We start from the raw sequence: 21,119 nt of genomic DNA, 5'->3' as shown, positions 1-21,119 counted from the left end.
CTCCTGAGAGCCCAAAGTCCTGCTCAGCACATGGGGAATTTAGAACATCTGACTAGTATTTCTGCTTAATCCTTGTTAACTTATAGATGGATTTTGATTGCTTCAGAATTCGTTTTTGACAAGATTCCTTTGGCACTTTTTTAAAGTATAAAGGTGAGGTTAAAAAAATATTACTCTATACAGCTCTGCTTTAATGGAGATCCAGCTATATCCCCCTTTTTTCTGTGGACAGCCAATTCTGAGCTGGTAACTTGTTTTTAGCAGGTTCATGCAGGACTGCAAATGCAGTTTACTGACTCCTCTTGCTCCTACATCTTTGTTCTCCTCCTCGAGCAAGCTAAGGAGGCGGCAGACCATTGGTGTATGGCGAAGGAGTCATACAACCCAAGCAAGTTACTCCCTGCCTCTCTATCTTGAAAGAACTAGCCACACGTTGAGTGGTCCTCGCCTGGCTTCTGTAGCGCCAACAGTTACAGCATGAAATCAATGGCCTGAAAAATGCTGACGTCTCTTGGGATGACAGAGAAGTGGCATGGGCAGAGCCCAGAAGCCTTGAGAATAGAAGAGGGCAGAGATGGATTGTAGCATTAGGGATGAACAGCTTTTAAAGGAGAGCTGAGCCTTGCTACAGGCAACTGCTGAACTGCCAGCATCAGTAGGATGGAGTCTCCTTTTGCAGGAAAGCCTGAACTTTGTGCCTGAGCAGATTTGGGGTGCTGGGGTGCTGCTGTCAGCCAGGGCTCAGCTGTTTTTGCTTTACGTTGATGCCTTAGGAACCCCTGTTTGTTCTTCACGAGCTCTGGGATAATAGAGAGCTAGCATTTTCTTCATCAAGTGCTAACTCAGGCCTTATAAGTAACTGTACCACCACCCCGAACCCCCCCCCCCAAACTTAATTCGTTTGAACTTTTATTTCTTTTTAATAGAGGCAGGCCACATGTGCAATGACCAGTTATTAAGTATACAGAAATGAAGCTACGTGAATCAACCCTTGGAAAGGAGTTAGGAGTCCAGGCAATTCTCAAAAGCAGGAGGGGGACTGCTTGCCCTCTAGGAAGCTGAGAGAGCCCTGCATGAGAGGAGCCCTACTGGATCAGACTAACAGTCCATTTAGTCCAGCATTTTGCTTCCCACAGTGACCAGCCAGATGTCCCTTGGAATCCCACAAGCATCAACATGGTAGCAAAATGCCCTCTCTTGTTGTTGTTCCTAGCAGCTGGCATTCAGTGGCATACCGCCATCGAACTTGGCATATAGCCATCATGACTGGTAGCCCTTCACTATGACATCTTCCCTTGACATGACTAATTTAAGGGCTTCTTAGTGGGTGATGGTCTCTTGCACATAGAATGAATGGCATAGCAGTTAGAGTGTTGACTGGGACTTGGGAGATCTGGGTTCTAGTCCCCACTCAGCCATGAAGCTCACTGGGTGACTTCGGGCCAGACACTGACCCTCAGCCCAACCCACCTCACAGGGCTGTCGTGAGGATAAAATGGAAAGGAGGAGGGCCCCGTAATCTGCCTTGGGCTCCTTGCAGGAGGGAAAAAGGCAGGATATAAATGTAATAACAAAAAAAAGTGTGTGCCGTGGCTGTGTTCTGGCACCTGTGAATAAACCCTTGAATTTGTTCAGACGACAGTATTGAAGACAGTGCCATCTGAGACCTCACAGCTCTGAAAGAGTGAGGCTAATCTGGCCTTACGAAGGAGGCATGCCATCACCACCACAGTATTTATTCAGTGCCTAAACATAGGAGGCCTGGCACAAAACGTTCAAGGCATTTAAACATGTAAAAAGGGCAAAGGGAAAAGAGAAGGGTGTTGTAGAAAAATTAATCCACTCGTGTGTTTCGGAGTACATTTCCTTCAGAGACTTTATTTTGGCCAAAGTCAAATACACTCAACAGCTGTTGAGGAGGAAATCAACGCAACACTGAAGGTCTGGGCTTGCAACACTGAAGGTCTGGGCTTCAGTACAAGACTCTTCCCACACAATTCACAAACAGCATATTATATAGCCTTTCCAACTAACATATGAATTAACTGAATCATAGTAAAGCCTGAATCAAAAACACTAAAGCTTGCACCCTCATTTTCTCATTTCTTGCCCTTTATTTTTCTTCTACACTCCCTCATTTGAAACTGATCAGCTTCACTTTTCCATTTGAAACTGATTAATTTCACCCTAGTCTTCCACATTCACGATATCCAAGATTTATACATATTCCCCGTCTACATTAGGCTTTATTTGTTGGTATTCTTGCAACACAATTTGTTCCATTTCTATGGGTTTCAGTGTGTGTTTAGCCTTTTTTTTATCATGCATGAAGAAAAGCAGTCAATCAAAATAAAACATACGTGTAACCCAACAAAAATTAATAGGATCATAACAGTCATCTTCAAGATACGTTTTCCTAACGTTCCTAATGGTTTTGTTTCCAGGTCCATAAATTTCATTCTTCATGAACCTTTTCTTCTGTTATAGAATCATAGAATAGTAGGGATGAAAGGGGCCTATAAGACCATCGAGTCCAACCCCCTGCTCAATGTAGGAATCCAAGTCAAAGCATCCCTGACAAGTGGCTGTCCAGCTTCATCTTGAACACCTCCAGTGTGGGAAAGCCCACCACCTCCCTAGGTACTTGGTTCCATTGTCAAATTGCTCTAACAGTCAGGAAGTTTTTCCTGATGTTTAGCCAGAATCTGGCTTCCTGTCACTTGAGCCCATTGTTCCGTGTCCTGCACTCTGGGAGGATCGAGAAGAGATCCTGGACTTCCTCCCTGTGACAACCTTTTAAGTCCTTGAAGAGTGCTATCCTATCTCCCCTCAATCTTCTCTGACAGAGACATCTGAGGCTGATCTTGTTGAGCGGCCTGTCTGGTGTTGCTGGAGGCACTCCTTGAGATAGGCTGGGCCAGAACCACATAGGGTTTTAAAGGTCAAAGCCAACACCTTGAATTTGGCCTGGAAAACAACTGGTAACCAGTGCAACTCCTTCAGCACTGCAGTGATGTGATCTCACCAATGGCTGCCTTTAATCAGGCGAGCTGCCGTGTTCTGTACCAGCTGCAGCTTCCGAACCGGTTTGCCACAGACCACCTCTTGCTCACTAACCCACAAAACCCACAAAACCGGTTTGCCACAGACCACCTCTTGCTCACTAACGGTATCGACAGCGCACGGAATAACACTCCTAATCCTTTTCCCTGTTGTGCCAAGGACGTAGCTGGTACCGGTGTCCCAGAGTGTATTTTTGTGCTTCAGGCGAGAGGTTACTAGCACAATCACCCTGAATCGCTGGAGGCTTTATTATGGCCTCAATCTTTTCTTCTTGTGGTGGAATTTTCAGAAGGGGGCCTTCATAAGATGGTCACATACCCCCTGAACGTTCCCACATTGGTCACAACAGGCCAATCATTTTACACTACTTAATCTTTATAAAATGAGGAATCTTAAAAACATTTGCTATAGCTTGAGTCTTGTGTACATAGGTATTTGATTTCCATGCTGCAGGGTTAGTTGTTATGTAACCCATAACAATCAACAATGTCCACTTGGTCCGCATCTTTGGCTTCTCTTTGTCTTCTGCCAGCTGGCTCTAGGCTCTCTGCTGAACTCAGCCAGCAGGGTGGAACCTTACTGGTCTCTTCGGATTGGCAGGGCATTATTATGGTCCTTAAATGACACCAAAAAAAATCCACAAAGTAGCTTCTACAAATAAAGAGAAGTCCAAACAGGAAAACTCCAAACAGAGACCAGGTGGAACAACCACTTCAACCTTCCTGTCAAGGATAACGGCCTGCTTTCCGCCATAAGATCTGGTCAGGCTGTCACGTCGGAGGTAACCACCTGGGACTGTTTGTTATTTAGCGGCTCCTCGGCCCTTTGCCCAAGGCCAGGCACAGTCCCCGCAAATTGGGAAGTGCCAACAGCTGGAGTTGGTGGGGAGTTCCAGCATCTCGGAGGCCAGGGCGGCCCACCCAGGGCCTGAGCCAGTGATTGGCTGAAGGGAGATCTGCCCTGGGTTGCCAGGGCTGGGCTTTAAAAGGGGGCTGAGGTCGAGGCATGGGGTCTTCCCTTCATCCTGGTGGTCCTGGACCTGCAGACAGCTGGTTGCCAGACAGGGAGATCCATGCTTAGGCATTTAAGGACAGGCCAGGTAGCTTTATTATTTTGGCTTGGGTGCGCGTTCATAGAAAATCTCTGTTTATAGTTAAGTGATTTAGCTTTGTACCCTCTGCGTAACTGGCTACTTCCATTCTTCCCTGCCCCTCTACCCCTTTACGTTGATCTTACTAAACCTTTATCCAACCTTTAGTTGGTGTGATCCCTCTGCATAACCTCAGTGCTAATTTCAGTGCCTCTTTGGCTTACGAGGGTGGCTACTGGGTATTTTGGGGGACTGAAAGACCGAGTTTGGCCAGTCCTGTTTTTGGGAAGGGACCCCCGGGATCAGATCCTGAGCAGTCCTCCCTCGCAGGGAGGTTGGGGCCAGTCCCGGCAGGATCCTTCTCCTTGAAACTTCCTAACACAGGTCAGGAAGAGGGTCCATCAATGATGTCCTTTCTTCTTGACCTCTTGTTGTACTTCCGGGAGCCTGGTAAGTCTTGGGTACACCAGTCCACTTCTGAAGTCGTCAGCTTCTGGGGAGGTCTCCCTGGATTGTCCTTGAGATCACCTTGAGATCTGTCCTTTGTGCCCTTCTCTTGACTGGCATTGAAAAATCTCTGCACCTTCTTGCAGTGGGAAGCATGGACCTACATTGAGAGGCCTTGACACTTGACAGCAGTGTTGGTGACTAGGATCACCTGGTACAGGCTTTTCTACCAGGGTTGCAAAGCATTCTTCCTCTGGAAAACTTTTACACCTCGTCATCTGGGTTGATGCATTGGTCTTGTCCTGTAGAATCAGGTGTAGCCACAAGGCTTCTTTGTTCTGTGAATGGAAAGCTTTTAACACATCTCATTAGTCCTTTACAATATTCTAATATGGTATCATCCGTAAGGGAAAGCTTTTCAGAACATAAAGGAGAGACTGGGATTCTCATTGGCCTTGTGATGAGGATTTCATGTGGCCTCAGTCCATTGACCCTGTTGGGAGTGCTTCTCATACTCATAAGAGCTAGAGGTAAGGCATCTTGCCATTTGAGCTCTCGTTCATCACACAATTTTGATGGTTTGTTTTTTAAGATTCTGTTCTGTCTCTCTACCTGTAACATGGAGGAGAGACTGTAGATGGTAAGGGCAGTATAGATTCTGTTTGATTCTTAGGCCTTTACACAGTTCTTATATGACTTGGCCTGTAAATTGACTCACTTGGAAAACATGTCAACTATCACAAGCACATATTGGTAATTACAACATTTTGTAACTGGATAAAATCAATCTGAATATTTACAAATATTCATCCCAGGGGAATGATAGGCTTCTTGCTCAACCCTCACAGATTTTCCCATATTGTGGGATAGGCAAATTGAGCAAGACTAGCAATATTGCTGGGCTATGCCAGCAAATCCAGGAGCATACCAATAGTTGCTTAGTAATTTCAGCATCCCCCCCGCACCCCCCCCCCTTACCCAGGCCTCCTATCAGATAGGTCACCTGGTTAAGTTGAGGAAGTAAGACCACTGGCAATACCAAGCAGCCGCCTGGACAGCGTCCCAGGTGGTCAGGATGCAAACTGCATCCATTGCTTTCCCACTGAGCTCTCTCTGCGGGTGGGGCCCGAGACTGCAGGTCCACCAGAGCCAAGAGATCTGTGAGGGAAATACCTTCTTGCAGAGTAAAATTTTGAGTAGCCTGAGGAGTGGAAAGGTCACTGCTTTCGCCAGCAGTAATATGACTGCTAGAAAGAAACAAGGTTTCATATTTGTAAAGACTTAACTGAGATAGGTACTGAGTAGGCTGCTTACCTCATGATGTCATGATATAAACCTTATTCCATAATACAAAAAGATCCATGTCAGCTATGCAGGTCTTGTGCAGTCCTCTGGATTCTTACACGATGCATACCCTAACAAATGCAAGTTTTGCTCATATTTTTCTCATGCCCCAACATTTCCCACAAAAATAAAGTATTCGATACTTAAGTTTCAGCTGCAAATGCACATACAGGCAGCATATTTTCACATGTGAGGGTTATTTGGTACTTCAGTTGATCTATACATGAATGTAAACCACATTTTAACCAGATGTCCCTCTTAAGCAGCCAGGGGTCATGCAAGCAGCCAATGAGTCTCCTGTTTAAATCCCAAAAGAAATGTCTGATCCTTGCAAGCTGAAAGGAGTGCTTCATTATAGTTGGAAGACAGGCAAGGATCCTCCCTTCTCCTCTCTACCAGAAACAGTTCGCCCCATATTTGGAAGAGCCACCTGACTCTCCACCACCCCAACATAAGTTCAGCCACAAATGACCATTAAAAAGAACTCTTTGTGGAATAGGTTACAACCTCCAGTGGAGAAGCAAAGAATATATCAAAATAAAACAAGGAAATGGCCACATCATTATAACATAATATACTTATAATACAAAACATACAGACACAAACAAAACATGAAACACACAATGCAGATGGCTAATATCGTTAGTCATGACTTTTCTTAATCAATCCCGTGTCAATAATCACGCAATTATGTTTTAATTTTATTTTATAATAATATTTTATTATTATAAATTTATTATTTTATTATAAAAAATAATTTTTTTATTTTATTATAATATTTTTTTCCTGCAATGGGAAAAAAGCAACTACCCCATCCCTTCTTTGGCAGAGCTTACAAGTTAGCAAAGTAAAACCAATTTCCTTTTCGTATGTGCTAAGAGACACCATTCCTCTTACTTCTCCTTTATCCCAACCCCCCTTTTCCTCCCCATTCTGCTATACTATGTCTTAGAAAAGAGGAACCTGTTCAAATCAACCTGTGAAACTTCTCTTTAAAACAACTGCTCTTTTTTCCCCCCTAATCAAGGCAAAAACAAAACACCATCTACACTATAACTCTCAGATTAAGCCATTTACATTTCTAGGCAACTTTCTTTAATTTCTTGAATAAGGCAAGATTCCAATTGAGTGGCACGTTACTCCTTCAAACATGTTGGTTTTTTCTGAATTTGAAAGACTGATGAATTTTTCTGTTATTGGGTAAGATCTTATTTCAGTTGAATAAATATGTATAGTCTTTTCTTTTAAGGCTACTTATCACTGCCAAACAACAGAAACTCACCTATCCAGCAATGACAAGAAATCTATCACACCTTTTCTGTGAGATTCCTTGCTCACTGATAGTTCTAATTGTTGTCACTGGCTGGAACACCTGGTAGAGACAGTCTTTCTGTTAGTTCTTTTCATTAACATTGGAGTTGGTTGTCCCTCCAAGCAATTTAAATCGGCTCTGAAACTTTTTAGTAGTGCTCTAAACCCCTTAGTTTCATTTTTCTTAGGCTTAAATGCTCTAGTTTCCCCATGAAAGGGAGCACCAGAGTCTCTGATATTTACATCCCAGTCCACCCTTTTGGTCTCAACTTCCTTCTAGGGGCTGGAGTAGGATTCAAGTCCACATTCTGTGTGGATGGACCCATAGTCCAAGACCTGTTCCCTTTTATTTTAATGTTCACATCTTCCAATAACTCTCTCCTCTTACTAAACTCTTTTAAGCTTTCTTTCGGTTCCTCCTCATCCTCATTCTCCCTTCTACCAGAAATTCCAGTTTCTGGGCTATTTCAAACAATTCTCGCCACTCATACTTTTCTCTACTTCCTCCGTATCCTCTGTCATTACACTAGATCCCAAAGCACTCGGAGCACTTGGGTTACTTCCTCCCTCCTTATTAGGTTTTGAACAAGTTTCTTCTGTTTTTTTACAGTCTTTTAGACATTCCATATAGTCTGCTAGAATATTACCTTTGTTTTGTTTACAAATTGGTCTAAAGTATCAAGATCAGCTGGTTCTTTTTTTTTTGGAATATATTTTTATTTATTTTATCGTTAAAAATGAAATAAACAATACCAAAATTACCAACAACCTGATCAATGCTACAATTTCCCAACAATACAATATTCTGATGAGGACACCACAATAACAAAAAGAAAGGGGAAAAGAAAAAAAGAGAAGGGAGGAGGAAAGGAAGTGAAGAAAAAAGAAGATTCTTTCCCCTTCCCTCCCCCTCTCCCTCCTCTTTAAAGAATTAAGTTTAAACTCCAATACCCCCCGGCCTCCGATGCCATTCTATTTTAAAAACTATATCTATAACCTTAACAATCTTACAATGTAATAAACAACCTTACATTTCAATATCATATCATCAATCTTATACCAAAGAAACAGGTCTACAGTTCATTCCCAGTAGCCTATATTATTATTATTAATAACAATAATAATTAGAAGAAATATAGTGTTATATAATAATAAAACTTAAAATAAACCTTCAACAATCAGTAATATATTTTATATATAAATGCATGTGCACAATTACCCTCAAACAATAAATTTAAATATAGCATACCATATCTATTTTGAAATAAAAAATATAAAGAAGAAAAAGAAAGATGAAAGAGAATAAACAAATATATGTATAATCATTTATCTTCTAACCTAGCCTGGATCATGTAGACTAAACACAAGCAGTTAACAAAGCTTGTTTAAAGATTCCAGCTCATGGGGTTGTAACAGAATTCTCAAAAGTCTTTATCGGAGTAAATAATTCCCCTATATCTTCTGTTCTCGAAATGTTTGACACAGAGGGTGTGGGGGGAGTTGATGCCAGCTCCTTTCTTCTCCTTGGCGCATACATGTTTCTCTCAAACAGATCTTGCAGGTCCTCAGATGTTCTCAAATATTAACATTTCTTAAATCATCCCTCAGAAGGAAAGGAAAGGTTCCTCCTGTGCAAGCACTGGGTCATTACTGACCCCTAGAGGGATGCCACTTGCGCTGGCGTTTTCATGGCAGACTGTAGCAGGGTGGTTTGCCATTGCCTTCCCCAGTCGTGACTACCTTTCCCCCAGCAAGCTGGGTACTCATTTTACCGACCTCACAAGGATGGAAGGCTGAGTCGACCTGAGCCGGCTACCTGAGACCCGGCTTCCGCTGGGATCGAACTCAGGTCGTGGGGAGAGTTTTGGTTGCAATACTGCCGCCTACCACTTATGAAACATGTCAGCCCTGTTTTCTCCCATGAAATAGGAGTCTCAGTACAGCTTTTTGCGTTGGTAAAGCTCTGGAGAGATAATCCTGGAATCCAGCCCCCCCGCTATCTCGAGGGGGGTACTTTTCTCCAAGATATTATCCAGATGTTGCCTTGCCCCCCCCTTTAATTCCAGGAGGGAATGAAAAGGTTTTTCAACCTTTTAAAGAGCTGTTTGAGAAAGCTCCCACGGGAGCGCCCGCGGGATGCTATCAGAGCGACATTGGTTCCAACCGGAAGACCAGCTGGTTCTTGATTTGCAGTTTGTTTATACATATGATCTAGTGAGTGCTTCTCAGAGCAAAATATCTCACATGAGTTGGTTCATGTCAGCTCAATTAGAATTATAACAAGTGATCACTGTTTGCAATTCTCCTCTATATTTCTGTGGCTTTTCTCTGAGGTTTTAAAAAATACCTTTTCCCTGGGGTCTCAGTTTTTCTTGGGAGTCCTTAAGACTCCACTCCCTGGGACTTATCTCACCTCTTTGATGTCTCAACATACCAATCAAAGAATGCATTCACATATTGTGAGCATCCCACAGGTCTTGTGGGATTCTGACATCTAGCCCCTCGAGGGTTTCCCTCAGGTGCACCAACCTGTTTATGTCAACTACCCCAGTTACAGCAAATTGTTGCTTGGATTATCCCTGGTATACCACTTCTATTTTCCTAACCACTTGCAAGTTTTTGGACCATAATTTGAATACATGTAAAAGGCAGGCTTTCCCTTTCTTAGTATGGGGAACCCCTTTGGATCTCCCAGCTCCCATATTTCTTACTTTCACACAGGGCTTTCTCACAGGAAAAGCTTATTGAGGGTGTTCAGTCTAGGTTGTGGGGTCTGCCAATGTCTCAGCCAATTTAGGGCGCAAGAGCAACCAGACTCAGCTTTTCAGTGATACTGGTGCCCTAGCACTTCAAAACCAGTGGTACAATGACTTTTCCCCACTGTTTAGAACTGACTCATAGCCATCTCTCCGGACAAGGACACAGAATATGAAGGGTTAATCATTCCTGGCCACCACGCACTGCCTCAGCCTTGCTTGGATAATTACATGGCACCTCATAAAGCCCAAGGCTTTACCTTGCAATCATACGGGCTTTCATAGTGTCTCCAAGGTCCAGCCACACCATATTTTCCCTTCAAGCATTCTAAACATTAGACAACAAAGGGGTCCTTTCAGCCTGTCATTCAGGACTTACTGGGACATGGGGAAGGTTTTATCTGACACACACACACACGAGTCTTCAACCGCTAGACCAAAGTTCTTCGTGGCGGGGCAGGCTGGGTAGGCTGACAGGTGCCCCAGGAGTCGAGACCTCAGAGTCTCCTAGCCCCTTATGCCCTCATTCACTCATGCACATAACATACACGGACCTTCCCTTAGAGACTGTCTGGCATGCCGACCAGTTTACCTCACACTCACATCTTGGACTGGCTTGCCGACCAGCCCCTTTTACCTTCTTTGTTGGTAAGCCAACCAACTTGCCTTGCCTTTTCCCCTGTATTCAAACCCTGTGATCTGGTTCACCGACCAGTTTCCCCTTGCTTGCATGCATTTTCCTTGGACCTCTTTTCCTTTCCTGGAGCCCTTTCCCTGATCAATCTTACCTTACTTCCTTAGTGTCTGAAGGATTGTCTCTGTCAAAGCTCAGATCCCATCAATCCCTGGCAGCTCTACAGCAGCAGCGATCAATCCTCCCCCAAGTGTTCCTGAGAGATTTTAAATAGGTCTCTCACCTCTTTTATTGGCACCAGAACTGTTGAGGGGAGACTGCTTACCTCTGCTGGAGCTCACCACGGATGTATTGGGATCCCAGACACAAGCCCTCAAATTGTCGTAGAAAAATTAATCCACTCATGTGTTTCGGAGTATATTTCCTTCAGAGACTTTATTTTGGCCAAAGGCAAATACACTCAACAGTTGTTGAGGAGGAAATCAACGCAACACTGAAGGTCTGGGTTGCAGTACAAGACTCTTCTCACACAATTCACGAACAACGTATTATATAGCCTTTCAAACTAACATATGAATTAACTGAATCATTAGGAAAAATAAGGAAGGGTCAGCAAGTTATAGGACAGATCGAACAAACAGTCATGGAAGAAAATGTTTATCAGCACCAGGCTGTTCTTTTCCTGCTGGCCTGTCACAGACTCACAAGTTGCTAACCACAATTTGTACTTCTTCTAAAAATATTATAAGTACCCAGCATTTCTCAGTTATAAGCATATTTCTCATCCCTTGTTATTTTCCTTTGCAAGCTTGTGGATTTCAATAATGCGGTCTAGTATATTTATTTTATTTATTATTTATTATTAAATTTATTAATCGCCCATCTGGCTGGTCACCCAGCCACTCTGGGCGATGTACAACATACCATAAAACAATTTAAAACAATACAATTCTACCATAAAAAAAATTTTTAAATACCCTAACCCACCCCAAATGCCTGCCTGAACAACCACGTTTTTAATGCATGACGGAAGCTCATTAAAGAGGGGGCATGACGGAGTTCCCTAGGGAGGGAGTTCCACAGAGTGGGGGCCACCACAGAAAAGGCCCTCTCCCTCGTCCCCACCAGTCTAGCTGTCCTGGCTGATGGGACAGACAGAAGGCCATCCGAGGCTGATCTTGTTAAGCGGCCTGTCTGGTGCTGCTGGAGGCGCTCCTTAAGATAGGCTGGGCCGGAACCATATAGGGTTTTAAAGGTCAAAACCAACACCTTGAATTTGGCCTGGAAAACAACTGGTAACCAGTGCAACTCCTTCAGCACTGGAGTGATGTGATCTCGCCGGCGGCTGCCTTTAATCAGGCGAGCCACCGCGTTTTGTACCAGCTGCAGCTTCCGAACCGTCTTCAAGGGTAACCCCACATAGAGCGCATTACAGTAGTCTAAACGAGAGGAGACCAGGGCATGTACTACTGATGGGAGCAGATGGTCGGGAAGGAAGGGGCGCAGCTGCCGTATCAGATGGAGTTGATACAGCGCTGTCCGGCTCACAGCTGACACCTGAGCCTCCATGGACAGCTGGGAGTCCAAAATGACCCCCAGGCTGCGGACCTGGTCTTTCAAGGGTAGCCGTACCCCATTCGACACCAGGTCAACATCCCCCAGCCTCCTCTTGTCTCCCACCAAAAGTACCTCGGTCTTGTCAGGGTTGAGCTTCAGCTTATTCCTCCCCATCCAGCCACTCACCATCTCCAGACATTTGGACAGGGATTCTACGGCCAACCTTGGTGAAGATTTGAATGAGAGGTAGAGCTGCGTGTCATCCGCATATTGATGACACTGCACCCCAAACCTCCTGATGATAGCCCCCAGCGGCTTCACATAGATGTTAAATAGCATCGGGGAGAGGATGGAACCCTGTGGCACCCCACAAGTAAGTGGCCACGGGTCCAAAACCTCCTCTCCCAGTGCTACCCTCTGGTACCTGCCAGAGAGGAAGGACCGGAACCACCGCAATACGGTGTCTCCAATGCCCAACCCCTCCAGGCGGTCCAGGAGGATACCGTGGTCAACGGTATCAAAAGCCGCTGAGAGGTCGAGGAGTACAAGGAAGGAGCATTCACCCCTATCCAGAGCCCTCCTCGTATCATCCACCAAGGCGACCAAGGCCGTTTCTGTCCCATGCCCAGGCCTGAAGCCCGACTGAAATGGGTCTAGATAATCAGTTTCTTCCAAGTGTGCCTTCAACTGCACCGCCACCACCCGCTCAATCACCTTGCCGAAAAATGGCAGATTTGAGACTGGGCGAAAGTTGTTCAGAACTTGAGGATCCAAGGAGGGCTTCTTTAAGAGCGGTCTTATCACTGCCTCCTTGAGGGCTGATGGCATCACTCCCTCCTCAAGGGAGGCGTTCACCACCGCCTTGATCCCCTCACCCAGTCTCTCTCTGCAGCCCATAATGAGCCAAGATGGGCAAGGATCGAATAAGCAGGTGGTCGGCCTTACAGATGAAAGCACCTTGTCCACTTCATCAGGAGGAAGAAGCTGGAACCGATCCCACAAAACCAGTTTGCCACAGGCCGCCTCTTGCTCACTAACTGTATCCACAGCGTGCAGAGTAACACACCTAATCTGATCAATTTTATCTGCAAAGTGCCTTGCCAAAGCCTCACAGGAGGCCTTAGAATGCTCCAGTGTGGTTCCGGAGCCACAGGACTGACCAGGCTCCGGACCACTTGGAACAGCCTCCTGGGACAGCACTCTGCAGACGCGATGGAGGTAGCATAATATTCCTTTTTTGCTGCCTTCACCGCCACGTGATAGGCTGAAGATACAGCTCTAGCCCGTGTCTGATCGTCTTTGGAGCGAGACTTCTACCACTGGCGCTCTAGCCGTCTCACCTCCTGTTTCAGAGCTCGTAACCGCGGATTGAACCATGGTGCAGTCCGAGCCCTGTTCAGGGAGAGAGGGCGTTTTGGAGCCACCTGATCTAATGCCCCAGTGATTGCGGCATTCCAGCCACCCACCAGGGCCTCGACCGAGTGGCCGTTGGTATGCCCCAGAGAATCCCCAAGCGCGTTCAGGAATCCATTTGGATCCATAAGACGCCTGGGGCGGACCATTTTAATGGGTCCTCCACCCCTGCGGAGGGGTTGTGGAACCGAGAAGTAAAGCCTGAATCAAAAACGCTAAAGCTTGCACCCTCATTTTCTCATTTCTTGCCCTTTATTTTTCTTCTACAAGGGAAATGCAGGGGAATGTGAGATGCTTTGTGACTCCTCTCAGCCCATGGAGAGAAATCAAGTCAGCTGTATTGGCTCTGTTCTTCCAGGAGTTCAGGTGCGGATGACCTTTGGGAGGGATACACCAACGTGTGGGTTCCTTGGACATTCTTTTTTATGTAGCTTGTGATTGCTCCCCTTGTACAGATTTAAGGAGGAGGACTGAGGCAAAGGGGGTGGAGGAAGGGGCTGCAGCTTACCAGTGCTTACCACACAGTGAATCCGTGGCTGAGGAGGGATCCCAGCAGCAAGCTGTGCTTCAGAGCTGGTGGGACATTCATGGCTCAGCCTTGCTAAGGGATTAAGGCTCACACTTTAAAGTGGCAAGACCCAGACATGGGGGAGGCCCATTCCAGGTAAGATATAATTAGAAGAGGAATTGAGAATGAAACTGCCAATATCATGCTGCCCTTATACAAACCTATGGTGCGATCACACTTGGAGTACTGTGTACCATTCTGGTCACCACACCTGAAAAAGTTCGTTAAAGACCTGGAAAAAGTGCAGAGGAGGGCAGCTAAAATGATTAAGGGGCTGGAGCATCTCCCCTATGAGGGAAGGTTACAACAGCTGGGATTGTTTAGCTTGGAAAAAAGGAGGGGAAGGGGAGACATGAGAGAGGTGCACAAAATTATGCATGTGGAGAGGGAGACATTTTTCTCCCTCTCTCAAAATACTAGAATCCAGGGTCATCCCATGAAGCTGATGGGTGGGAGAGTCAGGACAGATAAAAGGAAGGGCTTCTTCACACAGTGCAGAGTTAAACTATGGAATTCACTACTACAAGCTGTAAGTGATGGCCACCAATTTGGAGGGCTTTAAAAGGGGATCGGACAAATTGATGGATAATAAGGCTATCGATGGCTACTAGTCGTGATGGCTATGTGCTAACTCCAGTACCAGAGGCAGTGAGCCTATGTGCACCAGCTGCTGGGGAACATGGGTGGGAGGGTGCTGTTGTGCTCGTGGGTTCCTGGTTGACAGCTGGTTGGCCACTGTGTGAACAGAATGCTGGACTAGATGGACCCTTGGTCTGATCCAGCAGACCTCTTCTTATGTTATGTTCTTAGGTTGTTGGCTGAATTTTGCCCACTGGTTGCCAGTTGGCGACAACTGTTGTTGCATCTTTCTCCAAGCTAAACTGCCCTTCCTTTAGCAAGCAGACATGAGGAGCATCACACTTCTTCTGTCTTCTGAAGATTTTAAAGCAAAGCCCCATGTACCACCTGCTGTCAAATTAACCTGTTTAGAGGTCAATAAAGGGCAGCACATTGTTCTCCTTCAGTTGCTGAGGGGTGGGAAGGGGGTCAATTCCGCCCGCCCTACCTCAGCACACCGAATGTAAATATGTTCTCACATTGTGTGGCCAGGGCGAAATCCAAAAATTTGATTTTTCATTCAGGACAGTAGTAGACTCTCTAAGGAAATTCAATATTGCTTTCCATGTGGTGCCTCCAAAACCGCTTTATCTTGAAGCATTGCTCACAAATACACCTCTGTTTTTGGCTGGATCTCGTTACTTTTCTTTATATTATCTTCTGTACATATAAAAGTCAAAAATTGTGTGTGGGTTTGTGGCTGGCTGCAGGGCGGTCTGTAACGCAAGGGATAAGGGGGAGCTGCCCTGGGTGTAATCACACTGCAGGGGCCCACTGAGCCTGCCATTTGGGCCCTACAGTTGCTGCCGCTTTTACTTCACATTCTCACTTGCCAGAGTGTATGGCAGGAGTCACTAGGTTACATTATTACTGTGTTTATACTTTCCCTTACTAACAAGTACTCCCTCTCAATCATGGTACAGGCCAGGTGTCTGATTTCAGCTATGAGTCAGTCATCCTCTTGGCCATCTTTCTTTCTATTGGTCTCTCCCCCATTCACTCTGACTTCCTTCACCTTGGATTGGCTGGCCGCCGTTTGTTCCCTCCCCTTTACTCATGGTTTCTTTTCTGACTGCGCAGAGCATTTAGTTTCTCTCCCCTCTTCCTGCAGTATCCAGTGAGCAAGCGAGTTAGTGTTAAATATCTTTACCCCTTTCAGTGCCAGATGTATCTGTTAGTGGTGTGTGATTAACACTAATGTGAAATGTGGTGCGGTGTGTGCTCACCTGTCTGAGGGTCTGGGATGACACAGTGGAGTGGAGACTTAGGGCTTTATTCATAAAAGAGTGAACTGGGGGGAATTGAGAAGGCAATTGCAAAATGAGGGGCAAAATAGTGGCGTTTTACATGTAGCTGAATTGAAGATTTTGGGGTTTGTGGGTTTGTGGCTGGCTGCAGGGCCGTCTGTAACGCAGGGCATAAGGGGGAGCTGCCCTGGACCTAATCACACTGCAGGGGCCACTGAGCCTGCCATCTGGGCGCTAGAGTTGCTGCTGCTTTTAGTTCACATTCTCACTTGCCGGAGTCTATGACAGGAGTCACTGGGCTGCATTATTGCTCTGTGTATACTTCCCCTTGCTAAAAAGTACGCCCTCTCAGTCCTGGTGCAGGCCAGGTTTCTGATTTCAGCTACCAGTCACCCTATTGGCCATCTTTCTTTCTATTGGTCTCTCTCCCATTCACTCTGACTTCCTTCACCTTGGATTGGCTGGCTGCCGTTTGTTCCCTCCCCTTTACTCGTGGTTTCTTTTCTGACTGTGGAGAGCGTTTAGTTTCTCTCTCCTGTTCCTGCAATATCCAGCAAGGGAGCCTCTGTTGAACATTTTAATAGTGGTATGAGATTCAGTGTGGATTATATTGTAGTAGTGCTTACAGATTCAGTCTCTTGCATTTGTAGTAGTGTTTTTTATTCAATCTGCTCATTATAATTGTTGTGTTTTTTTAATCACGTCTGGTGGATTCAACTTTTCACCTTCTCATGGGGCCTTTCCGAGAAGCGTAAACCTACCTTAATGTGTTTCTAAGAAATAGTGCCTATGACAAAATTACATCCTGGGCAATGACGGGTATATCAGCTAGTTTTTAAATAAATGGGTGTAAATAAGTCTCTTGGAATATCAGCTTCTGGGAAATGTTGTGACAAAGACTTCTGCAGGGGGAGTCTTAACAGCTTCATCTTGCTCTGGGCTTAATCATTTCTTAGAGCTCCATGTTATGCACTGGCTTATCTGATCTCCCCCCGCCCCGGTCCCCTTCCACAGTGTGTTAAGCCCTGGCCAGTAGGCTTGGCTGTCCTCTAATGCCAGCATCTCAAGATTGGGAAGTTAGCTGATAAATCTTCCTGATAAGGGCTGCAATTTCCCCATTCCTTTCAGCATGCCCCCCCCCCCCCATGAGTACCCTATTCCGAAGGGAGAGTGACCATTTATAGGCAGACTTGTCCAGGCATCTTGTAGGTGAAAAACAATCCCTTAAGAAACAAATTGGGGGGTGGCGTCTTGTCTGTGGAACATCTATTATTTACTGTCCCTTGAACAGACTTGATAACTTTATTCATGAAGCTGGCGAGGTGATAAAGTTCCATTAATTCACTACAAATGCAATAAAAGGAGCTGAGGCAGCTGCCGCTGTTACCCATTTGAGGGCTGGCAGCAATTTGTTTTGTTTTTTTTGCTGGGGTGGGGTGGGGTGATGTCCTGGAATGCTGAGCAAACAAGTGGCGAGGTAGCAAAGAGGGGCGGGGAGGTCTCTCTTTTTTTATAGGGGACCTTCTGTCTAGATGGGGAAAAATTGGGGTATCTATCTGCCCAAGGAGCATGTGTGTGGTCACAAAGGTGCAGCATGAGTTGGCAGCATGAAGGTAAAATGGATGATGGGGTGTTGGGTAGGAAAGAGATGAGGAGCGAGGATTGAAAGAAGAACACATTGCAGTCACCAATATTGTGAAGGCATTTTGTGATCGACCCCAGTTCAGTGCCTGCTTTGATTCGTGTCCTGAGCAGCTGCTGCTGCCTTCAAACACCTTGCTGGAGAGGCTGTTTGGCAGAGATGTGATTTAGGGGGCTGTGTTTGATTCCTCCTTTCCCAAGTTTTGTTGACTGCCCAGCATGCAATGGAATTAACTTTAATGGAGTGGCCGCTGCTGGCTGGAAGGCGGCGCTGAGCTGGGGCTCCACTTTCACTGTTCTTAGTGCGCTTCTTACAGTGAACCTAGGCCATCTGGAAACACCACATTTTGGTGTTTTTAAATAAAATCTGGGCCATGTTTCTGCCAACTGTCTGTTCAGTTTTAGAACTCCTTCACAGCCATTTCCAAGATGTTGTTCATTCTCCATTCCCTCGGTGGCCAAGAGTGAGCATTCCCCTTTCTCAGCTTGCACTAGGCCATGTTTGGATACACTGCCACTTAGCTTTTAAGCAGCCCTTAATTCACATTAAGAACTCTGTTCTGTTCAGACTGAGAGAGGAAGCAAAAAGTGCGCAACAGCTCTTACGTAAAACGGGCCTGTACTCTTGAACCATTTCCTTTCTCAGAGTGCTTCTGTTTGCCGCAGGAAGGACATCTTCCTCCATAGAAGGCAGCAATAGCAGCGTGCCCATTTTGTAGCCCATAGTTGTGCTTGAAGAGATGAAAGTAGTGTCTGGTGAGACTGGATTGTGAGTCTGAGAGCAGGATTTGTCTCCTATCTATTTTCCTGGGCTGAGCTCTTTACGTGTTTCATAATAATAACAACCTGTTCACTACTACTGCCATCATTGTCATTGAAAAGCCAGAGAGGAATGGATCAAACTTCCAATGGGATTTCACAAGTGTGGCTAATCTTTTTCTGCCAGGAACTGCATTCCTTCATGGGCAATCTGTTGGATGGTCCGGATGCCTGCAGCGGGCATGGCCACCCCCTTTTCTTTCCCTCTCTCTGCCACCCCCTTTTCCCCTCTGTCTCCCTGTCCTTCCTCCCCACCCAGTAGGCTGTTGAGGGAGAGACAGATTGCTCTTGCCAGAGGCCTGAACTAACGGCTTCCAGAGGGCTGTTGAAGTTAGGCCGAGGGACAGATTCAGTCGTAGGACTGCTGGTTGCCCACCCTTGGGTAGAGCTTCTCACCCAGCTCCAGCGAAAGTAGAATAAATGGTGGAAGATAAAGCATGCTTCCCCCCCCCCCCTTTGTGGGGTTGTTTTTGGAGAACTTTTGTCGGCCCTCCATTTGTCTGATTAAGTGGTGGGCAGAAGAATCTTGTGCCAAGAGTCGGTTTTTGCAGTAGCCGTGTTGGACCTGACCTTCTTTCTTTGTCGAAACAGGAGAATGCAAGCCGAAGATCCGTATCCCGAAAGTAAAAGGCGAGCGGAAGAAGAAGCAGCAGCACCCCCTGCCCCAGCCTCCTCCGCTCCCACTGCACCAGCTTCTGCCACCACTGCTGCTCCCCCAGCAGCATCTCCAAATGCAGGAGGAAGGGTGGCAGCAGGGCCTGCCTGCAGAGCGGGGCCCTGAGGCCAAGCACACAAAGGCCTTCTCAATGGAAGAAAGCATCCCTCCCATGCCTGCTCTCGACATCGTGTCCCCCGAAGCCCGCGGAAAAGAGGAGGAGTCAAAGCAGCGGCCCATTATTCCCATGCTCTATGTGGTTCCGCGGTGCAAGAAGACTTTGTTGGAGAAGAAGCGCCTGTCCTGCCAGGAGGTGTTTGAGCGCTTTGTCACAACGGAGCCAGTGGCCCCCCTGGATCTTGGCATGAAGGAGGAGGAGAGCGGCGAGGGGGAGAATGTGGACGGGACTGCCGAGCCCAGTACATTGCAGGTAGCGTTAAGGGGTGGGGCCTGTGTCATGGGTGCTTCATGGTTAAGGAGCCAGATTGGGGCTCTTGAGGGTTTCCCCATGTGGAGAATGCTGCTCCTTTAAAACCACGCCCCCCCACCCCCAGCTCCAAGCTCAGTGGGCAGGGAGCAGCACCACTGTGTCCCAAATGGGTGGGAGGCACAGCGAGATGCCATCTGTTTCTGCTAGACCATTTCATGGGCAGGATGGGATGGTGTCTCTACATCAACCTTTCCTAACCTGGTGCCCTCCAGATGTGTTGGACTACACCTCCCAACTTGCTGGCTGGGGCATGCTGGGGGTTGTACTTCCACACAACTGGAGGGCCTCAGGTGGTCAAAGACTGCTCTGCATAGAGCAGGGATGGCCAGCTGGTGGTCTTCCAGATGTTGAACTGCAGCTCTCACCATCCCTCACCACTGGCTATGCTGGCTAGGGCTGATGGGAGTTGCAGTCCAACTACAGGCTACCCTCACCCCTGATGTAGCCAATACAACATTGCCAGCCCCAGAACTCTTCCCCCTGTTAGGGTGGACACTGAGCCCATAGAATCCCAGAGTAGTTCTGATTCTGAGGAAGAGCAGTCGCTCCTGGGAGAGGAGCATGCTCCTCTTTCCCAGGGCCAACAGCTGACGGAGATTCCTCCCACCGGCATTCCTAGCTTAGATTGCAGTCCTGGGAGTGACGGGAAGCAGACTTGATGGATGCGTGACGCAGAGAGCGGCGCCAAATGGAGGGCGCAGAAAGGAGGCGTAGTGCCCGGTTGCCGCTCACATAACGGCTGCGCCCAGAGGCTCCAAGGGAAAAGGGGAGGGACTCTCCCTAGTCCTTAAGTTCAGGGGTCTGCCAGTAATTCCCTTTCAAATGGGGACCAACTGTTCCAGCGTAGGGCATAGGTACTGTGCTGCTCAGATCTAGTTGCTAACGGTAGAGCTGTTAAGTTGTAAAAGAGGAATAAAGCTTTGAAAAGAATCCCTTTGTCTGTGTCTGGACTTGGCTACTGGATTAGACTGAGAGAGGCCTCCAAGGAGCCCTTGACACACACACCCCTCCCAGTTTGCCTGGACAGGTCAGGCCACAAGGCTCCCGTAAGCAGAGGGCAGGCATGCCAACAGTCGAGCAATGCCACGCCACACTTTCCAGGAGCTGGCGTGCTCCAGATGTGTTTGAATGCTCCAGATGTGTTCGAGAGCCCACCACCTCCCTAGGTCATTGGTTCCATTGTCGTATCGCTCTAACAGTCAGGAAGTTTTTCCTGATGTTCAGCCGGAATCTGGCTTCCTGTAACTTGAGCCCATGGTTCCGTGTCCTGCACTCTGGGATGATCAAGAAGAGATCCTGGCCTTCTTCTCTGGGACAACCTTTCAAGTACTTGAAGAGTGCTATCATATCTCCCCTCAGTCTTCTCTTCTCAAGGCTAAACATGCCCAGTTCTTTCAGTCTCTCTTCATAGGGCTTTGTTTCCAGTCCTCTAATCATCTTTGTTGCCCTCCTCTGAACCATCTCCA

General features: G+C 46.7%; 1 protein-coding gene across 4 annotated transcripts in view; it reads left to right on the top strand.

The window, feature by feature from the left end:
- Nucleotides 1-21,119, top strand: part of LOC146334066 (lysine-specific demethylase 4B-like) — a 365,953-nt gene that overhangs the window by 298,825 nt on the left and 46,009 nt on the right. For all 4 annotated transcript variants that reach the window (XM_084824982.1, XM_084824984.1, XM_084824983.1 and 1 more), the window contains one exon: nucleotides 19,100-19,593. In XM_084824982.1, coding sequence (XP_084681108.1) covers nucleotides 19,100-19,593 — 494 coding nt within the window. The remainder of the gene's footprint in view (nucleotides 1-19,099; nucleotides 19,594-21,119) is intronic.

This window comes from Heloderma suspectum, chromosome W (genome assembly GCF_057233095.1).
Source record: "Heloderma suspectum isolate Gila_16-S chromosome W, 16-S_ref, whole genome shotgun sequence".
Classification (NCBI taxonomy): Eukaryota; Metazoa; Chordata; class Lepidosauria; order Squamata; family Helodermatidae; genus Heloderma; species Heloderma suspectum.
This window is presented reverse-complemented; position numbering and strand designations above follow the sequence as displayed.